Raw genomic sequence first — 17,930 nt, 5'->3', positions numbered from 1 at the left:
AAACCGCGTGGCACCTTTTCTACGAATCATGCCCCTAGTCAGTCGCAGCGAGTTAGTACACTGTAACTGACTGCCTCAAAACTAACGTTTTGGACGCCAGGCGATGCTTGACCAGCCTTGCTTTTTATAAAACAAAGGTGCAAAACCATTCAAAATGCTTGCAGAGGTTCTGACCCACGCAACTCGCAATTGATACCGCAGTTGGCGCGCACTGCACCGTACAAAGGTCAGCCTCACGTATAGCGGCCTATCAGGCTCGATATCGCAAGACAAGCCTCACAAGCACAGTCTGATAGAAGGGCCGTCCATGTCACTGGCGTCGGCTGGCCGCACCACGCCGCGATGGTAGCGAGCGACGTCCATCCAGCCTCGAACGCGCACAGACGCTGGCGTCCGTAGTCTGGCCTGTCATTCGTGGGCGTGGTGTGCTGCACGGCAACGGATGGAGCCGCCACCAGAGTTGGCCCCGGCCCTGCGGTCGACGCCGCTCGCCGTCCGGACTTCCGCACCTGTCTGCAGCGGCTCTCACGGCGGTCCTGTTCCGAGCTAACAGCAGCTCTCACGGCGGTCCTGCCCCGAGCTAACGGCAGCGGCTCCCACGGCGGTCCTGCCCCGAGCTAACCGCAGCTCTCACGGCCGTCCTACCCCGAGCTAACAGCGGCTCTCACGGCGGTCCTGCTCCGCGCCCGCAGCAGCGGTTCGGTTTCTGTCAGCGGCCAGACCAGGCCGGTCACGACCGGCTCACCGAGGCGACGACTGACGATCCAAAGCCAGAGCGGCCACGACGGCGGCGGCAGGGCCTCTGTCCACGGCCAGACCACGGCCGTCACGACGCCAGCCGACTGTTGTCTTGCGTCAAACTCCGGTACGTGTCCTGGCGAAGATGAGTCGCAGTGTGAGCGATGACCTTGTAACAGTAGCGGTGTGTCTTGGGAGATGTTTACATACATATTAGAAGACGACATACCTACCCTTTCTTCATGCAGTCGTCTCACAATACCGTGGGTACATGCTAATGAGATCGGCAACCATCAGGTCCAGATCGCACATCTATCACGCATGGCATCTGTGGTGGCATCTCCAAGACCGTACACAAAGCCTCATTGCGCTCCCTACTAGGGACGTAAGAGGTTGGATCGGAAAAGGAGCTAATACTGAATCGTCGCCGCCGTCGCCGGTCGAAAAACCTGTAATGGCATACTGAAATGAGGCTTTAGCCACCTGAAGTTAGATTTCGTTAAACGTAAACAACTATAGCGCACACAGGAAATGGAAACCGATGGCATGAGGTGCCAGCGATGAACACAACATTGATAAGTGACGCCAAGTCCAGCAGCACGGTGTTCGTCGGAAACCAAGAGCACCTGGCCACCCTAGCTGCAGTCAAGTTTCAGCATACAGCAGCAGATGAGTTCGGCTAAATGGGATTCGACGTTGTCGGCAGAGAGACCCTCTGAGCGCTGTAAATGCCCCTCGAAGTGAGCCGCTGCAGCTGCTGCGCGGCAGCGCTCAGTGGCCGTGACAGCTGCGGACGCGGGACGTCGCCACGGAACAAGCCACGCGTCTCCGACCCAGGCGCCGACCGACTGACCTTCTTGACCCGGTACAGCTGGTCCAGCGAGTGGTTCAGGAACGGGCGCACGGTGTTCAGCTCCAGCAGCGTCAGGTGGTCCAGCTTGGCGTACGACGAGTTGGACTTGAGAAAGGCGTCCACCGAGGAGCGCAGCTTGGCCACGCGGATGTCCCAGATGTCCTGGGGACAGCAGCCGGGCAGGTGCGTCTCGCAGCCATCCACTGCTCAAGCCATGGTCACAGAGCGCGCCTTCCCACTTAGAGCCACGATGGCCAATCAACGTGCTAGATATACGGCCATCTAAAGGTTTCTGGCAGGCAAGCCAAACTGCATCTTTTGATCAAAGCTTTGTGCAGCTGGCCCGATACAAGGCATGCAAATAACCAGCAGCATATGCAGACCTATTGAGGAATAACCCTCGCTACAGATCATCATCAGCTGCCTCAGCACGTAATAGCATGGCGACGTTCAGTGCTCACCACATTACCTGGCTTGCCGTACCCGTGTACCCGTGACAGGCACGGCCCCTTCAAGACACAACCAACTGGGTTTGAGCCCTACTGAAGGCTCCGCACTTCCCTGACAAAGGGAGGGGGAGGACCCCGACGACAAGCGGCCATGCCATCACATCGAACGACACGCTGAAATACTCAGTGCTGTTGGCTAAAAGGCTATGACAAAAGTCATTACTAAACCTAGTTCGGACCGCCTGGACCGCGGGAAAGTGCTCACGCAACAAGCCATCCTTAGCGATGGTCTCCACTCGATGGTGCGCGAGAAAGCGAGCCATGAGATCGCACAAAAGACCGTGCGGCACTAAACGCAGAGAAAAAGCCCTTAGCTGTCGTGTTGAAAGCTCAGGGAATCGAAAGGCAGCGCTACGTGAACCGCAGGGATGCATTGCTTTCCATGTGTCGGAGCCAAAAGCAAACCGGATAAAACCTGCAACTCAGGTCATTCGCATCACCTCACGTCGAGAGTGACCCGGGGAGCGCATGTTCCACGCGCCAAACCACGCTGTTTAGGTGGGGCTCAGACACACGCACTCGCGCCGCCAGCAACGTTAAGGGTCGCGCACATCGGGGCGCGAGGTCGACGCGCGAGATTCCCTGGGAACCCACCCGTTCGGGGCCGAGTCATACCGCGATGGGTGAAGGGCTACCTGCCTTCAAGCCGCATGTGAGCGGCGGCACGGCCCGTGACAACACTCTGCATGTGGCGCGCGCCGCGGCGACAAGCCCTCCCCTCCTCCCCTCCCACCATGACCTCAGCATAATTCCGTCCCAATGCAGGCCAGCGTCGCGCGCGTTCCGAGTCTCTGACTACAGTGTCGGCGGCGGGGCATACCTTGATGATGGTGCGTATCTCATCGGCCCGCGGCAGGTCTCCAGGCGCCACGTCAATCATCAGCTGCGTTACCTCCATGTAGTGATCGCTGGGCATGGGCGTGAAATGTGCGGAGTTCTTCTCCTCCTCCTTTTTCTCCTGTCGGCAGCACGACGAAGGTTGCCGCAGGGGTAACGAACGTCACCACTGGAGGGATGACGAGCGTCATCACCAGGGGACTGGTGTCACGACTGAGGACTGGTCAGTGGTGACGGAATCAGTCACCACTGGAGGGATAACGAGCGTCGCCACCAAGAGAGTGGTGTCACGACTGAGAACCGGCCAGTGGTGACGGTATCAGTCACCACTGGAGGGATAACGAGCGTCACCACCAGGGGACTGGTGTCACGACTGAGGACCGGTCAAAGGTGGCTGGATCAGCCATCACTGGAGGGATCATGAGCGTCACCACCAGGGGACTGGTGTCACGACTGAGAACCGGCCAGTGGTGACGGAATCAGTCACCACTGGAGGGATAACGAGCGTCACCACCAGGGGACTGGTGTCACGACTGAGGACCGGTCAAAGGTGACTGGATCAGCCATCACTGGAGGGATCATGAGCGTCACCACCAGGGGACTGGTGTCACGACTGAGAACCGGCCAGTGGTGACGGAATCAGTCACCACTGGAGGGATAACGAGCGTCACCACCAGGGGACTGGTGTCACGACTGAGGACCGGTCAAAGGTGGCTGGATCAGCCATCACTGGAGGGATCATGAGCATCACCACCAGGGGACTGGTGTCACGACTGAGAACCGGCCAGTGGTGACGGGATCAGTCAACACTGGAGGGCTACACCAACCAACACATGAGTGAAAACTTCATTCCATCGTAAAATGGACCATCAGCATGGGTGCCAGAGCAGCACTGCGACACGAACTGCAGCTCAAACGTAAGGACTGAGGCCGAGCCTGGCTAGGAGATCCAGGGTCATAACCAGAGGACCATGACGCTGAGCAGTTGACCTGACCGCCATAACAGAGAGGCACTGGCCGCCGACGTTACGCATACCTACGTCATGAACGTAACTGACGTAAGAAAGGAACGCCGTCACAGGCGCCAGGTTGTGCTGCCAACATCACCACTCTACCGGAGGAACACGCACCACTGGCGTCACCCCGTGCTCGGTGAATCGGCACGGGGACGGGGACGGGGACGGGGACGGGGACGGGGACGAGGACGAGGACGAGGACGAGGACGAGGACGAGGACGACGACGAGGACGGAGACAGAGACAGAGATAGAGACGGAGTCGGGGTCGGAGTCGAAGTCGGAGACGGGGACGAGGACGAGGACGAAGACGGGTTCAGGTCAGGTCAGGTCAGGTCAGGTCAGGTCAGGTCGAGTCGAGTCGAGTCGAGTCGAGTCGAGTCGAGTCGAGTCGAGTCGAGTCGAGTCGAGTCGAGTCGCGTCGGGTCGGGTCGGGTCGGGTCCGGAGCATGCCCACCTGCAGGCGAGCCACGTCCATCCAGTCGGGCGGCACGATGCGACACTTGCTGCGCTGTCGCAGGTTGACGGCCAGCCAGACGGGCACGGTGACGGGCAGCGCCGGCCGGAAAGGGCCCACGTCCCCGCCGATCAGGTACAGTCGGTCCTGCTGGAAGTTCGGGATGATATTGAGCGTGCCGCCCTCCGCCAGAAACTCCATCTCGTCCGGGGAGATCATCTCTGAAACGGACGAGACTCTCTCTCAACACAAGCGAGCATACATAGTTCAGCTAAGAAATGTGCAGTCCTCATACATAAACATGAAGCAAAGCAATTAGAGCAGGTGATGAGTGGAAAAACTAGCATACCTAATAGGTTGACTTGCTTGTGGCTGTAAGGCCTACACAGGAATCTTGTACATTGCATATTCAGCCATCCCTCCCATGATTCCCTAACATGTGTGAATGGCTGCACTGCTAATGACTGGAAGTGTCAAGTGTGGCCATGGTACAATGCAAGTATAACTTCATATAGAGGTCATTCAAGCACACTGTATTCAAGGTGAAATGTTTGCAAAACCTGACCACCAGGGATTTAGAGCCCCAAAAGGAATATAGAATAACATAGACAATATGATAGGAACAGCAGTGTCAGAATGTGACCAACTAATATTTGCTGACAAGTAGCATTTAAACTAAGTCTGGGTTGTTCTTGCATCTATCATAGGTTTGGGCAAAATGCTACAAAACTTAGCAAGTTGGAAAGGTAAAATAAGCTTTTTATAGTTCAATGAGGTCTGGAAGGCCTACAGCAAATTGTGCAGACTTTATGCAGCAAATAAGCTTCCTGTCACATTTGATTAACACTTCGTGAAATAACAATGATGGCTGCTGCTTGTCATGCTTACAATGCATTTTTACAAACAAATATGGTTTCCTCAAAAACTGTTGAAGTTACTACATTATAATAATATTTGCCTTCCACACTGTGTGCTTCAACTATACACATGACAATGCTAATCAATTGTTTTCCATGTAATTGTGTAATATGCCATGATATAGAACCACATGCCATGCAACTTGAAGAACACATGAAGCCAGCATTATTGCTAGGCAGGTTACTATCCTTCAGTCTGCCACTATTACAATGTACTGCAGAACTGATCCATGTTTTCAACCTGTTTTAACTTGTTTTGTAAGCCTTCCTAGCCCAATTTGATGCAGCCTAATCATCCAAGATGTATGTATTGCCTTCAAATATGATGTGACTTCATTGTAACTGCTAAGCAATGCAAATGTTTTAGGCTCAAAGGTGAACATGGTGACCTGCATCACAGTATTTGCAAAAGATTGCAGTGATGTGGAAAGCTGCAGACTGGCATGGTACACATGCCAATACAACTACTTTGCCACTTACTTTATTCCACAAATAGCTCATATCATCCAACTGAATGTGGTAGGAACATCAATGTTTATATACACAGCTCAGTGCCTAACATAATTGTATTTTCTGCAGCTATTGAAAACAGACCTACGTAAAAAGAAAATGAGTATAAACAACACAACATCAAAGGTAATAAAAAACTAACAGGATTATATCATCATTTTCCCCACAGTAAATACTGCCACTCCAGGCACAATGGTAGTGAATGGTTGCTGCCAGTTTCAGCCCATAAAGACAATCTTTCAAGGAATTTTGAAATTGTAATGATACTTTCAGGCAAAAATACTACAAAAAACATTTTTCAAGCAACATCAACCAAGCACTAAGCCAAATCTAGCCTTACCTTATCATAGCGCATGTGTGCCACCATTTCTGCATGCAATGATGGGGAGGTGTCAGGAGCAGCACATGGATTTTGAAAACTGAGGCTGGGTTATAACTGTCTGGTTAATAAGTTAATAATATTGAATGCAACGTGGTTAGCAGGCAGCAAATAAAATAAAAACAATGTCATCCTAAGCCCAATTCTACAAACCGGCCCAAGCTATGCTAGACTTGCATGGTTACATTACAACACAATCATAACGCCTAATTCCAGCTGTTGGTTGCTGGTGCGTGCACACTCAAAAAGATATAGACTCAATATGCGTAACAGTCGAAGTTTCCATCCTCACCTACCAATGCCTGCACCTGGTCACACTTTGAGTCTTTGGGCACATGGGTGAAATATGTCGGCTTAAGAATTATCGCCACTGAATAATCGCCTCGAAGGCGCCACTCAGACACAAGCCCCAAGGCACAAACCCAAATTACGCGCGGATGGATTCTCGCGCGCATAAATGGCAGCGATTCTGGTCGACAAGTGATACCACATTTACCGCACCGTGAGTAAAGTTTTCCCCAACCTTCAACCGGAAAAAAAAACAGATTTGTAGGGAAAGCGCTACCGGGATTGACGCACAAGAGGCAGGCGACGAAAATCCAAGTAGTGCCTTGGTGCTACTGCTTTCATGAACAAGCCGTTCTATGTATATATTAAGGTCACTGCTGCCGTTGAGAGGACTATTTTGTTGCGTAAGGATTTAAAGTCAATGTTGTCTTTTTCTCTCCCAGTTGCGACGTTTTGATTTGTTTGTGCTTCATTAAAGTCTTGAAACACTGTTACGGCGCCCTCGGCCGAAATCTGACGTCTGCACTTACTGCTATGTTCACGCGGGCGTTCTTTTTACGCGAGTTGGGCGCGGTGAACTTCCATCGCAGACTATGATCCGAACAATGCCCGCGTCATACTTTGCTAAGTCATACCCTTCGGAAATATCTTGGATATACCATGGATATGCCTCATTCTCCCGGTTCTTGTCTGGTTGCCATGGGTGTCCTTTTAGAAAACAAGAGCACGAGGAATTTTGGTGGATGTTTCCTGGCCTAGCATGCAACATTTTTGCCATCTTTGTACGCGACACAGCAGTGGTTTATAGATTGCGAATTTCTTGTACATCTGGTAGCTTAAATTCATCCAAGCAGGCATTTGTACCTTCCGAATAATCTACATTCCGACGAGCAGGTTGTCTTGGATTACAATGTCAGGACCCTCGGGTATGCGTCAAACTACATGCGACTTTTTGTGGTGTCACCCGCTTTCAACACGTGTTTTTAGGCATTCCTTTGTGAACCGACCTAACTACTAAATGCCAAGTCATGTCACGACACCTGTGCAATATGCAGTTTGCAGTGCATATGCAGAACGCCCACCACCACCGGTCCCCACAGTGCTGCAGCGCAGCGCGTGCCGGCACACCGCATCATACTCATTTCGCACAAGTCGTGTATTGTCGCGATTGCTGAGCGCAACATCCGTCCAACACCACGTCTCCGCCGGCGACCACATCCCAGTCAGTTGGGCCGTCGCCCCAGACCGGCGACAGTCCATGTTCCCGGGGCACTGAGGACACTACATCACAGACACGAGCGGGTGCCGGGGCCGGCTGGCAGAGCGCCCGGCCGCCGGTCACGCGGCCTCGGAGCCGGCGCCGGCCGTCAGCGGCAGCAGCAGCACCTGGTTAGCGGCGTCGCGCAGCCGCCACCAGCGGCCGAGCCGGTGCTCCTGGCCGCAGCCCACCAGCAGCCGGTCGCCGGAGGCGCTGAACACCAGCGCGTTGACGAAGCCGGCGGCCGGCAGTGCCATGAGCGGCGCCAGCGAGCCGAAGCCGGCCGCACACCGCCACAGCCGCACCTGGCCGTCCCACGAGCCGGACGCCACCAGGTCAGAGTTGACGAGGGCACCGACGGCCGACACCCAGCGCGGCTGCCGGCTGTCCGGGTCCAGGCCGTGCGCTCGCGGCACCGAGCACAGCGGCTTCTTTTTCGCGACGCTCCACAGGCAGACCATACTGCGGAGAGGCGCCCACGGTCACCACACAGGACAGCGGCAGACGGACGGGCCGAGTCATGTGGGCAGTGTCGGCTGGACACCTCAGGCTGGCAGGGCGGGGCCATGTGTCACAAACGCCAGTTCCCAAGTTCAAACGAATGCTACGAGCATTCTAAGACAAAAGAGAAAACAAGTGACAATCCAAAAACCCGTAAAAGAAAATATAACTTCAAAACATCTCGCGCGGAACGCACGACACCACAGCTGACGCCAAATGCATATTTGGCGTCTTCGGGAACGGCAGCACGAGTGAACACCACGCAGGCCCATCGAAGAATCCCCGGCGTCCATAAGAGCCGCCGTGGATCACATCGCGGCACTCCGGAACGCCCCGGAGTGCCGCGATGACCTACGCGCCGCTCCCGTCGGCTGCAGCTCCACCTACCCGTCCTGGCCGCCCGTCACAAAGTGCTCCTCGTTGATGAGCTTGATGCAGTCGATGCTGTCGCGGTGGCCGGTGAACACCAGCTGCGACTCCTCGGCCAGCTTCCAGACGCGCACCGTGTTGTCGCGGCCGCCGGCGGTGACGGCGCGCTCCCTGCTCAGCGCGTCCACGGCCGTGACGCCGTCCTGGTGGCCGAACCTGCGGCGCGAGCCACAGCCTGTCACCGTCGCACCGACAGAGGCGCGGACGGCGGCCCGTCCGCGCCGCCACGCCGCCCAGGCAGCACGCAGCCCCGCCATTGGCACGCCCAGTCACATCGTTACTAGTCGTAACCTGTTCAGTGCATTCGCAAGGACATTATTCACATAGATAAGACAGTAGTAATAGCCTTATTCTTCGGAGAAAAACTAGGAGAACGGAGACACAGATATTAGCACTGTCTAATCATTACCGGTCGGTTGGCGAAAACCCCGTGACCACATCACCTCTCTCGCGTGCGGCGCATTGCCGTCTGAACTCACAGCGACTCGATGTAGGAGCGGTCGTGCACGCTCCAGACCTTGACCATGCGGTCGGCCGAGGCGCTGAACAGCTGGTGCGTGCCCCGCTGGAAGGCCAGCCCGGTGACGGCGCCCCGGTGGCCGCGGAACACGTGCAGCCGGCTCAGCGTGGCCGGTTCCCACAGCTGGATCAGGTGGCTCATGTCGCCACTCACCTGGCGATACACGGCGTACGTCACGTCACAGCTAAACTACATAGCATCCGTCACGCCACAGCTGGACCACACAGCGCTGGTCACCCCACACCTGAACCAAACAGCACCTGCCACACTACAGCTGAACCACACAGCACCTGTCACACCGCAGCTGAACCAAACAGCACCTGTCGCCCCACAGCTGAACCATACAGCACCTGTCGCACCACAGCTGAACCACACAGCACCTGTCACACTGCAGCTGAACCAAACAGCACCTGTCGCCCCACAGCTGAACCATACAGCAGCTGTCACACCACAGCTGAACAGCACAGCAACTGTCACCCCACAGCTGAACCATACAGCAGCTGTCGCCCCACAGCTGAACAGCACAGCACCGTCACCGCACAGCTGAACCAAGACATTCCCTCTGCCGGATCACACACCATCCGTTACTGCCCGACATGTATGGAACAAGCGAGCATGCATTATCACTGACACCCAACACAGCTCTATATTTTCCGCTCCGAACAGCCAAGACTGGCGTGAGCTCATACCAGGTATTTGTTGTCGGACGATATGGCCATGGACATGATGTGCGTGGTGTGGCCCTGGTGCTTGTCCTCCGTGCCCTTCCGACCTCCCGGCACCACCTGGACGCGACGGCACGTCTCCAAACACCCTGCCAACGAGCAGACGTTAGCCACTGGTATCCTCCCGGCACCACCGGGACGCGACGGCACGTCTCCACACACTCTGCCAACGAGCAGACGTTAGCCACTCGCCCTTCCGACCTCCCGGCACCACCTGGACGCGACGGCACGTCTCCAAACACCCTGCCAACGAGCAGATGTTAGCCACTCATATACATATTCGGCACGGAGGATCAATTTTCACCCATGATTTAAGCGAGAACAACATTTACACCAGCGAATGCAAAGCGTACATACGCAAAGCTACGCAGCCAAGCTAGCATATAATCTAACACCTGCTGACTGCCTACCTGAAGTTACCGCCGCTTGCTGCCATTAGCAACGCTAGCGCAATTTTTCGCTACAGAGTACGATAAATTACCAAACTCCAATAAGGAATGTTTCGTATGATGACTACACGCCACACAATCACCCTTGGAGTGAAGTGTGGTGACCAAGCGCTAGAGTAATACTATTCTTCGCTCGACTCATTGTCAATCATTATTTTCACTCGTATCACGCAGTAGTTTCCTAGCAGTAGGCAAACCAATAGATAGAATACGATGCGATTACAATAATACTTCCAACAAATGTTTGTTCTGCTCGTGGCTTGCAGTAAGCAGCCACGGTATGTGGAACGAAACCAAAATACGTCAACGACGGCATTCTTGCACAACCAGCTGCGAATAAATGTAATCATTACCAATAAATTCACGAAGGTCCATACAGCTATTTCCCGCCCCTCCTGGTAAAGCAATGTGTCATCTAGCTCAGCACTGTGGCTGTCCACCCCAGCATGCTTTCATGAGCATTTCATGAGCATATCAAAGAGACCACATCAGATCGTTCGGCTATGTAACAGATGGTCTTATACAGCAATGCATAAGGAAATCCGATCTCCTGATCTTGGGTGCGATTACGTGATTTCGGTCAGTCTCCCTTGTGAAGACGGACTACTCGCCTCAGTGGATTATCAAAACACGCGAATCGGCGCGTTACATTTGGTACTCAATACATAACATATTCGGATACATATCTGATTGTTGTCACAGCTCGGTGGGGCCAATGAAAGCATGTCCCAACGTGTTGAAAACAGCAGAAAATCTCTCGTTCAGGATTCCCATCATCTTCCTGTTCTCTCTCTTTTGTTCAGCACTGTGGTCAGCTGGCGCGACATGTGTAGGCCGCACCGCCTCCAGCCCTGGCGCTGCCTCCGCCACGGGCTCCGGCCGCGGCGTACGTACAATACGGCGACGTACGGTACGGTAAGTACGGCGAACGGCGTACGTACACTTGATGAGGGCGCAGTCCTTGGAGCCGGTGTAGAGGTGACGGTCGTCGGGCGAGAGCAGGGCGCAGGTGACGGGCAGCTGCAGCTGGCGGCAGCGCAGCCGGCGCACCTCGGCCGGCTCTGGGCGGCGCACGGCGTCGGCCAGCGGCCGCTGCAGCCGGCCGGCCCGCTCCAGCACGTCCTGCCGCAGCCGCTCCGACACCGAGCGGCCGGCCCGCTCCGCCGCCTCCGACTCGGCCCGGCCGCGCTCTGGACGGTCAGACGGCCGGAGCCCGGCGGTGAGACGGTACACCGCGACCCGTGTGGCCTCTCCCCCCCCCCTCCCCGTCACGAGTGAGGCAAAGTAGCGTTACTGGTCAACAGTACCGTCGCTGCCTGTCAATGAGGTGCGGGCTGCCCCGATTATGTTATAACGACTCAAGTCTTCTAAAAATATTCTCAGGTACCAGCATATGTCATAACAACTCAAACAAGCGATGGAATGCATGACCTGACATGTTAAACACGCCTTGCTTCAATAAGTCTTTAAACAATGGCATTTTACGGCATCCAGCTGCCAGATTTTGCCTTACATTATTCACACGAATGAAAATTAGTGTGCTTTTCCGGCAACACCAACGACAGAACAATAAGGCAACATCAAAGACATTGCACCTATTCACATTACACCTGAGCTGCCTTTGATGCAGCCCACAACGGCACAAACACCAAGCTGTGTGCCATCCATCAGCATTCAACACCTCGGCTTTAGCCCTCTTATGTCAATTTAAAGCTGACTACCTACCTTGTCTCTCGATTTCCTCCAGGTAGAGCTTGGCCAGGCGGAGACGCTTCTCCTGAGCAGTCTCCAACTCGGTCTCCGACAGCTCCGGCTCCTCAGCCGCCACAGGCTCATCGTCCAGCTCATCACTGTCGATCTCTTCATCCTCTTCCTCCACCAGCCGGGCACGCTTGGCCGCTGGCGCCTCTACTGGTCGCTGCTGGAAGGCAAAACTTGGCAATTGACGGCTATAGAATGAGGGCACAGGCTCAGCATACTTACAGGTTAGTATCTTTTTCTTAAATGGCACCCGGCTTCATACCTACGTTTTGTCCGGAGAGCATGTCATGACAAGAAGTCAATACATAATTGCTGGACTGCAGATGGCCGTTTGTATTTGTCCATTTTTTTGCGAAGGAACACAGTGAAAGCTTTCAAGATATAGAAGAATGCAGACAAATAGCAAAAAAATTCTGAAAAAAATCATACAGCACGATGCTAAACTTCGAGAAAGCATGGGTTTAATGCCTGCACAACATATACCTCGCTGCAATCATCTGAAAAGCAGACGCGATCTGATCCAAGTGATGCCCTTTGCATGGTTACGAGGCGTGGGGCGAAAACGGCTCTGGCTTTTGCTTCAGTTGCACGAAGTCGTAAATGCCCTCTTAAGGCTTCGGATTTGGCTTAAACTTTGAACCAATTCCCCCGGCTGTTTTCGGGTTCGTGCCAGTTCAAGCGGTTTGCTTCAGCCTCAGCTTCGGCTTCCGACATTTTTAGCAGCTGGCTTCGGCTTCGGCATCAACATTGAACATGTTTTGGATGCTACAACTTTGGCCCCATGCGGATATAAATGCTCCGGCTTTGCAATGCTGACTTATTCACTACATTTGCGGCATACGACAGTCTGTCTGTTCATTTACCCCCAAGTACCGCACAACTTTCCAAGGCTGCGATGCGGACATGGCTGGAAGCCAAAACCACGTGGCCATTCTTGGGACCAATCAACACCGTACGAAGGCCGGGTAATCTAAATGTCCATTATGCAAACACTAGCACGGAAAACGATCACGAGCGGTCCACAACAATTTCCGTCCAAGTGTGACACTTTGCCTCAATTATTCCACAAAACCCTTGTGATTTTTGCTGGTACTATAGTTTTAGCACATAACAAAACGGTTTCGGCGGCGCAAAATACCGCCGCCCCCCCCCCCCCGCCCCACCAGGTTCGGTGTCGCCTTCGGCATTCTGATTGTAAACTTATGATCATTTTGCCTTGGCTTTGCACTTCTTATGCACGACGCCCCTGGCATCGGCTCCGTGTTCGCGTGTACAATATTTGATGTGACTGACTTCGGATTTGGCTTCGTATTTATAAAATATACCGTCATCAGTTTCAGCTTCAGCTTTGCAGTTAAGAGCTTGAGAGCTACCAGCTGAGGCTCCGACTTGAGCTTCATGTTATTGTCTCCACCTTGGATTGGGTTACAAAGCCAGAAGCCTGGCTTCATCCCCATGCCTGATGGGTACTGATGGAAAAGACTCCACAATTACCTTAAGTCCTTAATTTTGTATTATGGTCGGCATGTTTGAGTTATGCTACGCAAAGAAACGAGCTGACAAGATGGTTTTTTTTAGTTTGCGACCATTCTCATTTTTGCACCATATCTCCGCACATGAGGGGTACGATGCGATTCGGGAGTGTCAATGGAACAGGCTATTGGATGACACCATATCTGCGGTAACACCGGCCACCTGTTGCGCTCACACAGCAGGCAAGAAGGATTTTGCTGTAAATGGTGTTTGCTTTTTGTACGACATCTCGGCCCCCAGAGCGTGGAGCGACTCATTTTCATGTTTTGACTTAGGATAATGGATTCTCCTCTTTTCCAGGGGTTTACTCCTTTTGTACCACAGCTCTGCATGTAGGACTAAGACACACCTGGGAGTGGCATGCACTGATAGGGTATCAATTGAAAAAACTTGTGGTGTAACATGCAACATGCACATGACATGTGTCACATGTACATGATCCATGACGGATTGACTTGGCCCTTATCAACCATTTTCATGTTTTGCATTATATCTTAGTACCTAGAACAGCTACAAATGTGAATCAAACTGCAAAAATTAGATTATTTCAATCTCAACCTCTTGCACAAGAAAGCAGGCACACAAATGCTTGCCCTACCTGCGTGAAACAGCGCAGTGCCAGGATCTGTAGAAGGTAGTGGAAATGAAGACAGAATGGCAAACATATAGTGCCCTGGTGTACTTGTATGCTTATCATGTGTATCACAACATGTTGGCTCCCAGCTCAATGTTTGACCAAATAATTTTGACCAGATGTTTTAATAAACACAATGAGCTGCTATATGCATCTTTTAAGGCATGTGGACAAACATGTAGTAACAGGGAAGAAGTTTCACAATATGATTTTTGGCAGGGCTGAGCAGTCAAAAGTGACACCACCCCCACCCAAGCTATGCCAACAAACAGGATTCTTGCCAGATTTGATCAACTTTATTTTCAAACTTGGGGAGAGCCCATGTTGAGGGAACCCCCACCAAATAGAAATGTACATCCCTGTGTGGTAGAACATCACATGCCCTTTATACACTTGTACATCAAAACATTTAAATTGCATACACCTACATATTGCAATACAGCACATACCTTCTTTTTGTCTTTCTTTGCCTTGACTTTTGAACTTGACTTCTTCCTGATGAAAAATGGCATGATGATCTGAAAAGTAAAACCATGATACACAGAGAATCAAAGTTTTCTCCATGGCCTGATGTGGTAATGAATTATCACAAAAAGCAGCTCAGGATGGGAAACCAATGCCAAAGCTTCCATCAATGTGCTTATATTTGACTTATATCATGGTCACATTACATCTGGAAGCACTTGGTTTACACAACTCTTTTCACTTGCCTGGTGGCTACTTGCCTGGGCATACCTAAAATCCATACTCAGCAGAACCTGATTCAAGAACAATGGAGCATATTCACATTTACCATCACCCAATGTCCTGAAAATCTGTGCCCCTTTTTTGTCTGTGGTGTTTCATGGCCAGCATAGTTCTAGCCCTACACTGATCAAATACACTGGTGTTGGCTTGAAAACATCATCACATACAAAGCAATGTGATGACTTACCTGTGCGAATACCTGCCACTCAATGAATCGTACCACTGGACGCCTTGCGAGATGCTGGCTTGATCACGAGGACAGGAGTTCTACGACAACACAAGATATGACACTGAATAAATCCATATTCAAGAAATGGTGTCTTGTGTCTATTTCTATTTCTATTCAAGAAATGGTGTGAAATGGTGTCAGCGACTTGGTGTCAACGCTCTACCACAAACGACCACTCAAACGCTCACGAATCACCAAACACCGCGGGCGACAGACACGTGAGCGCTACGCTTTGCGCATGTCGTACAGGAAACAGTTGCGCTGAAATCGTCGCTAAATCGCACATTTCAAGGATAGCGTTATTTCACTGCCATTCATGCAGTTTGCCTTTCTCAAAACAACGGCTCGGCTTTTTCAAGAAGATTTTAACTGAGACATTTCTTCTTCCAAATATCTTGGGCCCGCAGGTAACGGTGTAGTAAGTCAGCGATCATTCATACATCACGCTATGCACCTATGGTGGAGGAGCCAAGTGAACGTAACCGAGGTGCTTGCCGAAACGTAGGTATGCCAAGTCGGATAGCATAATGTTGCCTAAACTGTGATTAAAAATTTTGTTAAGATAACGATAAATACAGCAGACAATGCGGGTGCTGTCAAGCAACACTTCCATTTTTGTCTCGCGCCTCTTGCTGAATTAGGGGCCAAACGCAAGCTATGTCTTTGGGAGTTCACTTCTGCTAGCACAGCATAACCAAAGATGGGGCATTCACGAAACGAGGTCAATGCATAACAGCGGGATAGGGTCGAAAAAGGACATGATACTATGTAATTTGGTTCACGGACGGCCCTCCACACATATGTATCCTGTGTTGGAGCCTCCATGGCTGTCTGTCTGTCGTCTTCTTCTGTCAGCGCACTTGCGGGTGAAACGGTACGCGGAACGTGGCTGAAAATTATGTCCGACCCGTGCGCGCACGAGATGGTTCGTGGCTGCAGTGCCAAGTGGCCAGCGCGCGTTAATTGGTGTACGCGCGTGGTTCGTGCTGAAAGGTCTGTTTTTAGCTCCATAGTGCTTCCATTAACAAGCACCCGGGTAGCCGGTTGAATGTCACGCGCGTGGGCGGGAGTGGGATGCCAATGGTGATCCCCCACCCCCTTTCGGGTGTGGGTGTGGGATCAATTTAACCCACCTGAGACTTCAAAAGCTAAGAAAACTAGAGGCATCAAATTCGCAGGGTGGATAGGAGGGCCTGTACGTAATAACCCGAATACCAAGTGCTAATCAGGTCACTGATTTCATTTCAGGTCAGTCACCTGATTTGACCTGCAAAAGGTCACGGTGGCTAAAAACATGGGACATTGTTTTGATTTTTGGAATTAAGTAAGCGTCAAGGTTTATGCTAGGCGGTATGTTCCTAAAAACAAAAAGTCGATAGCCACCATCTGAGGTCAGCGACTTTATCGGACCTTCATGAAGTCCAAATAGGATGTTTATTGATGTCCTTGTGGCAAAAAGTGGAATTGAGCGTTAAAATTATACCTCTTTAAGCAAGCATTCCAGTAAAAAGAACAATTTGGGTTTGACCTCGGTCTGACTTTCTTACCCGACTCACAATGAGTGGATTTAGTCGGGGGATTATCGCAACGCGTAATTTTCGTAACCACTAATGTATCGCGCCACATAATGGTCCAAACATCTCATGTACCCGCCCGTAGGGCCGTAATCTCAGAGACCAGTTAGAGAGCCTCTTGCCCAGACTGGGGACCCCTGAAAACGAGCATTCTTTTGTTTCGGTCAGAGGTCACCAACACCGAGCAGTCGGCTCCGTGTCGATCTGAGCTCTGGCGGCCCAATTCCCAAGCAGGGACAATGCCAGGCTCGCGATTTACATTGATCGAGGTCCTTACAACAATGCCGAGCTCCTGTTCCATTCAGGGGTTCATAGTGCCGGATAAGGTATTATGCGTCAATAACGGGCCTCGAGTCTGTCAGAAAAAGTTGTGCTGAACAGGGACGGTGCCGGGACCGCGAATGACAGCGACCTCTGCGTTGGTCGGGGCCCTCTGACAATGGAAAAAAACATGACAGCTCATGACGATTGTTAACGTTTAGGCGACGGAAGTGTCCTGTGCTAGGAAGGGCCCCCGGTACCGAAAGGTGGACCCTCCAACCCAACTCCGGCATGAGCCCGTTAAGCCGAGCAAGGGTCTATGTGTCAATTATTTGATCACCTGTGGCGATTAGGAATGTTATTACGTCAGTGGGGGTTCCTGCATTAATTTGGGGTTATCTGCAGTCTGCGCGGGTCAGAACGCCTCCCGCGTCAGGGAGGGGACCAATGTGATATGATGCATCCCTCTTGGGGCCTCCGGATCGGCCAGGGATCCCTCCCCGTGTCGCCAGGATGGCTATCGGAAGACACCCCGCAGTGGGACGAAATGGCCCTTCAGCCCTTGACTGGAAACAATAATGTGCCCCCTAGTGTTTTTCTCAAGGAGGGTTCATTTCCGGAGACAAGGAATGGGCCTCACAAGTGTTTCAAAAGAGTGGGTCGAAATGAGCTCAGATATCGAATGAGACCATCCCATGTTTGCCTGAGAACGTTTCTTCTTTTGCAGAGTGGACTGGCGAAGCAAATGATCAAAATGTTTGAGCCTACGCGCCTGCAATCTCCGAATCAAGGACAGCGAAAGTCTGG

The 17,930-nt window shown here is 52.3% G+C and overlaps 2 protein-coding genes across 3 annotated transcripts; both read right to left on the bottom strand.

The window, feature by feature from the left end:
* Positions 1-64: 64 nt before the first annotated feature.
* Positions 65-6,584, bottom strand: LOC119112251 (DNA replication complex GINS protein PSF2). Of its 2 annotated transcripts, none has more exons than XM_037236352.1 (5): positions 6,511-6,584; positions 4,409-4,629; positions 2,921-3,058; positions 1,592-1,753; positions 65-874 (listed from the first exon to the last, which is right to left on the bottom strand). In XM_037236352.1, exons 2-5 carry the CDS (start codon positions 4,625-4,627, stop codon positions 827-829), a joined length of 567 nt encoding a protein of 188 aa, XP_037092247.1. In that variant the 5' UTR covers positions 4,628-4,629; positions 6,511-6,584; the 3' UTR covers positions 65-826. The 2 variants fall into 2 exon arrangements, with proteins under 2 accessions (XP_037092247.1, XP_037092246.1); XM_037236351.1 differs by having other exon boundaries at positions 6,507-6,577.
* A 1,292-nt stretch (positions 6,585-7,876) lies between these two features.
* On the bottom strand, positions 7,877-15,479 carry LOC119112393 (U3 small nucleolar RNA-interacting protein 2; the record flags this gene model as incomplete). The annotated part of the gene is made up of 8 exons (XM_037236573.1): positions 15,247-15,479; positions 14,762-14,830; positions 12,110-12,305; positions 11,326-11,574; positions 9,900-10,024; positions 9,170-9,363; positions 8,649-8,846; positions 7,877-8,222 (listed from the first exon to the last, which is right to left on the bottom strand). Coding segments are annotated over exons 2-8 (1,371 nt in total), but the record flags the coding sequence as incomplete, so codon positions are not given.
* Positions 15,480-17,930: the final 2,451 nt, after the last annotated feature.

This window comes from Pollicipes pollicipes, unplaced genomic scaffold, assembly GCF_011947565.3.
Source record: "Pollicipes pollicipes isolate AB1234 unplaced genomic scaffold, Ppol_2.1 Scaffold_7261;HRSCAF=8764_pilon_pilon_pilon, whole genome shotgun sequence".
Taxonomy (NCBI): Eukaryota; Metazoa; Arthropoda; class Thecostraca; order Pollicipedomorpha; family Pollicipedidae; genus Pollicipes; species Pollicipes pollicipes.
Note: the sequence above shows the minus strand (reverse complement) of the source record. Positions and strands in the feature narration are given on the sequence as shown.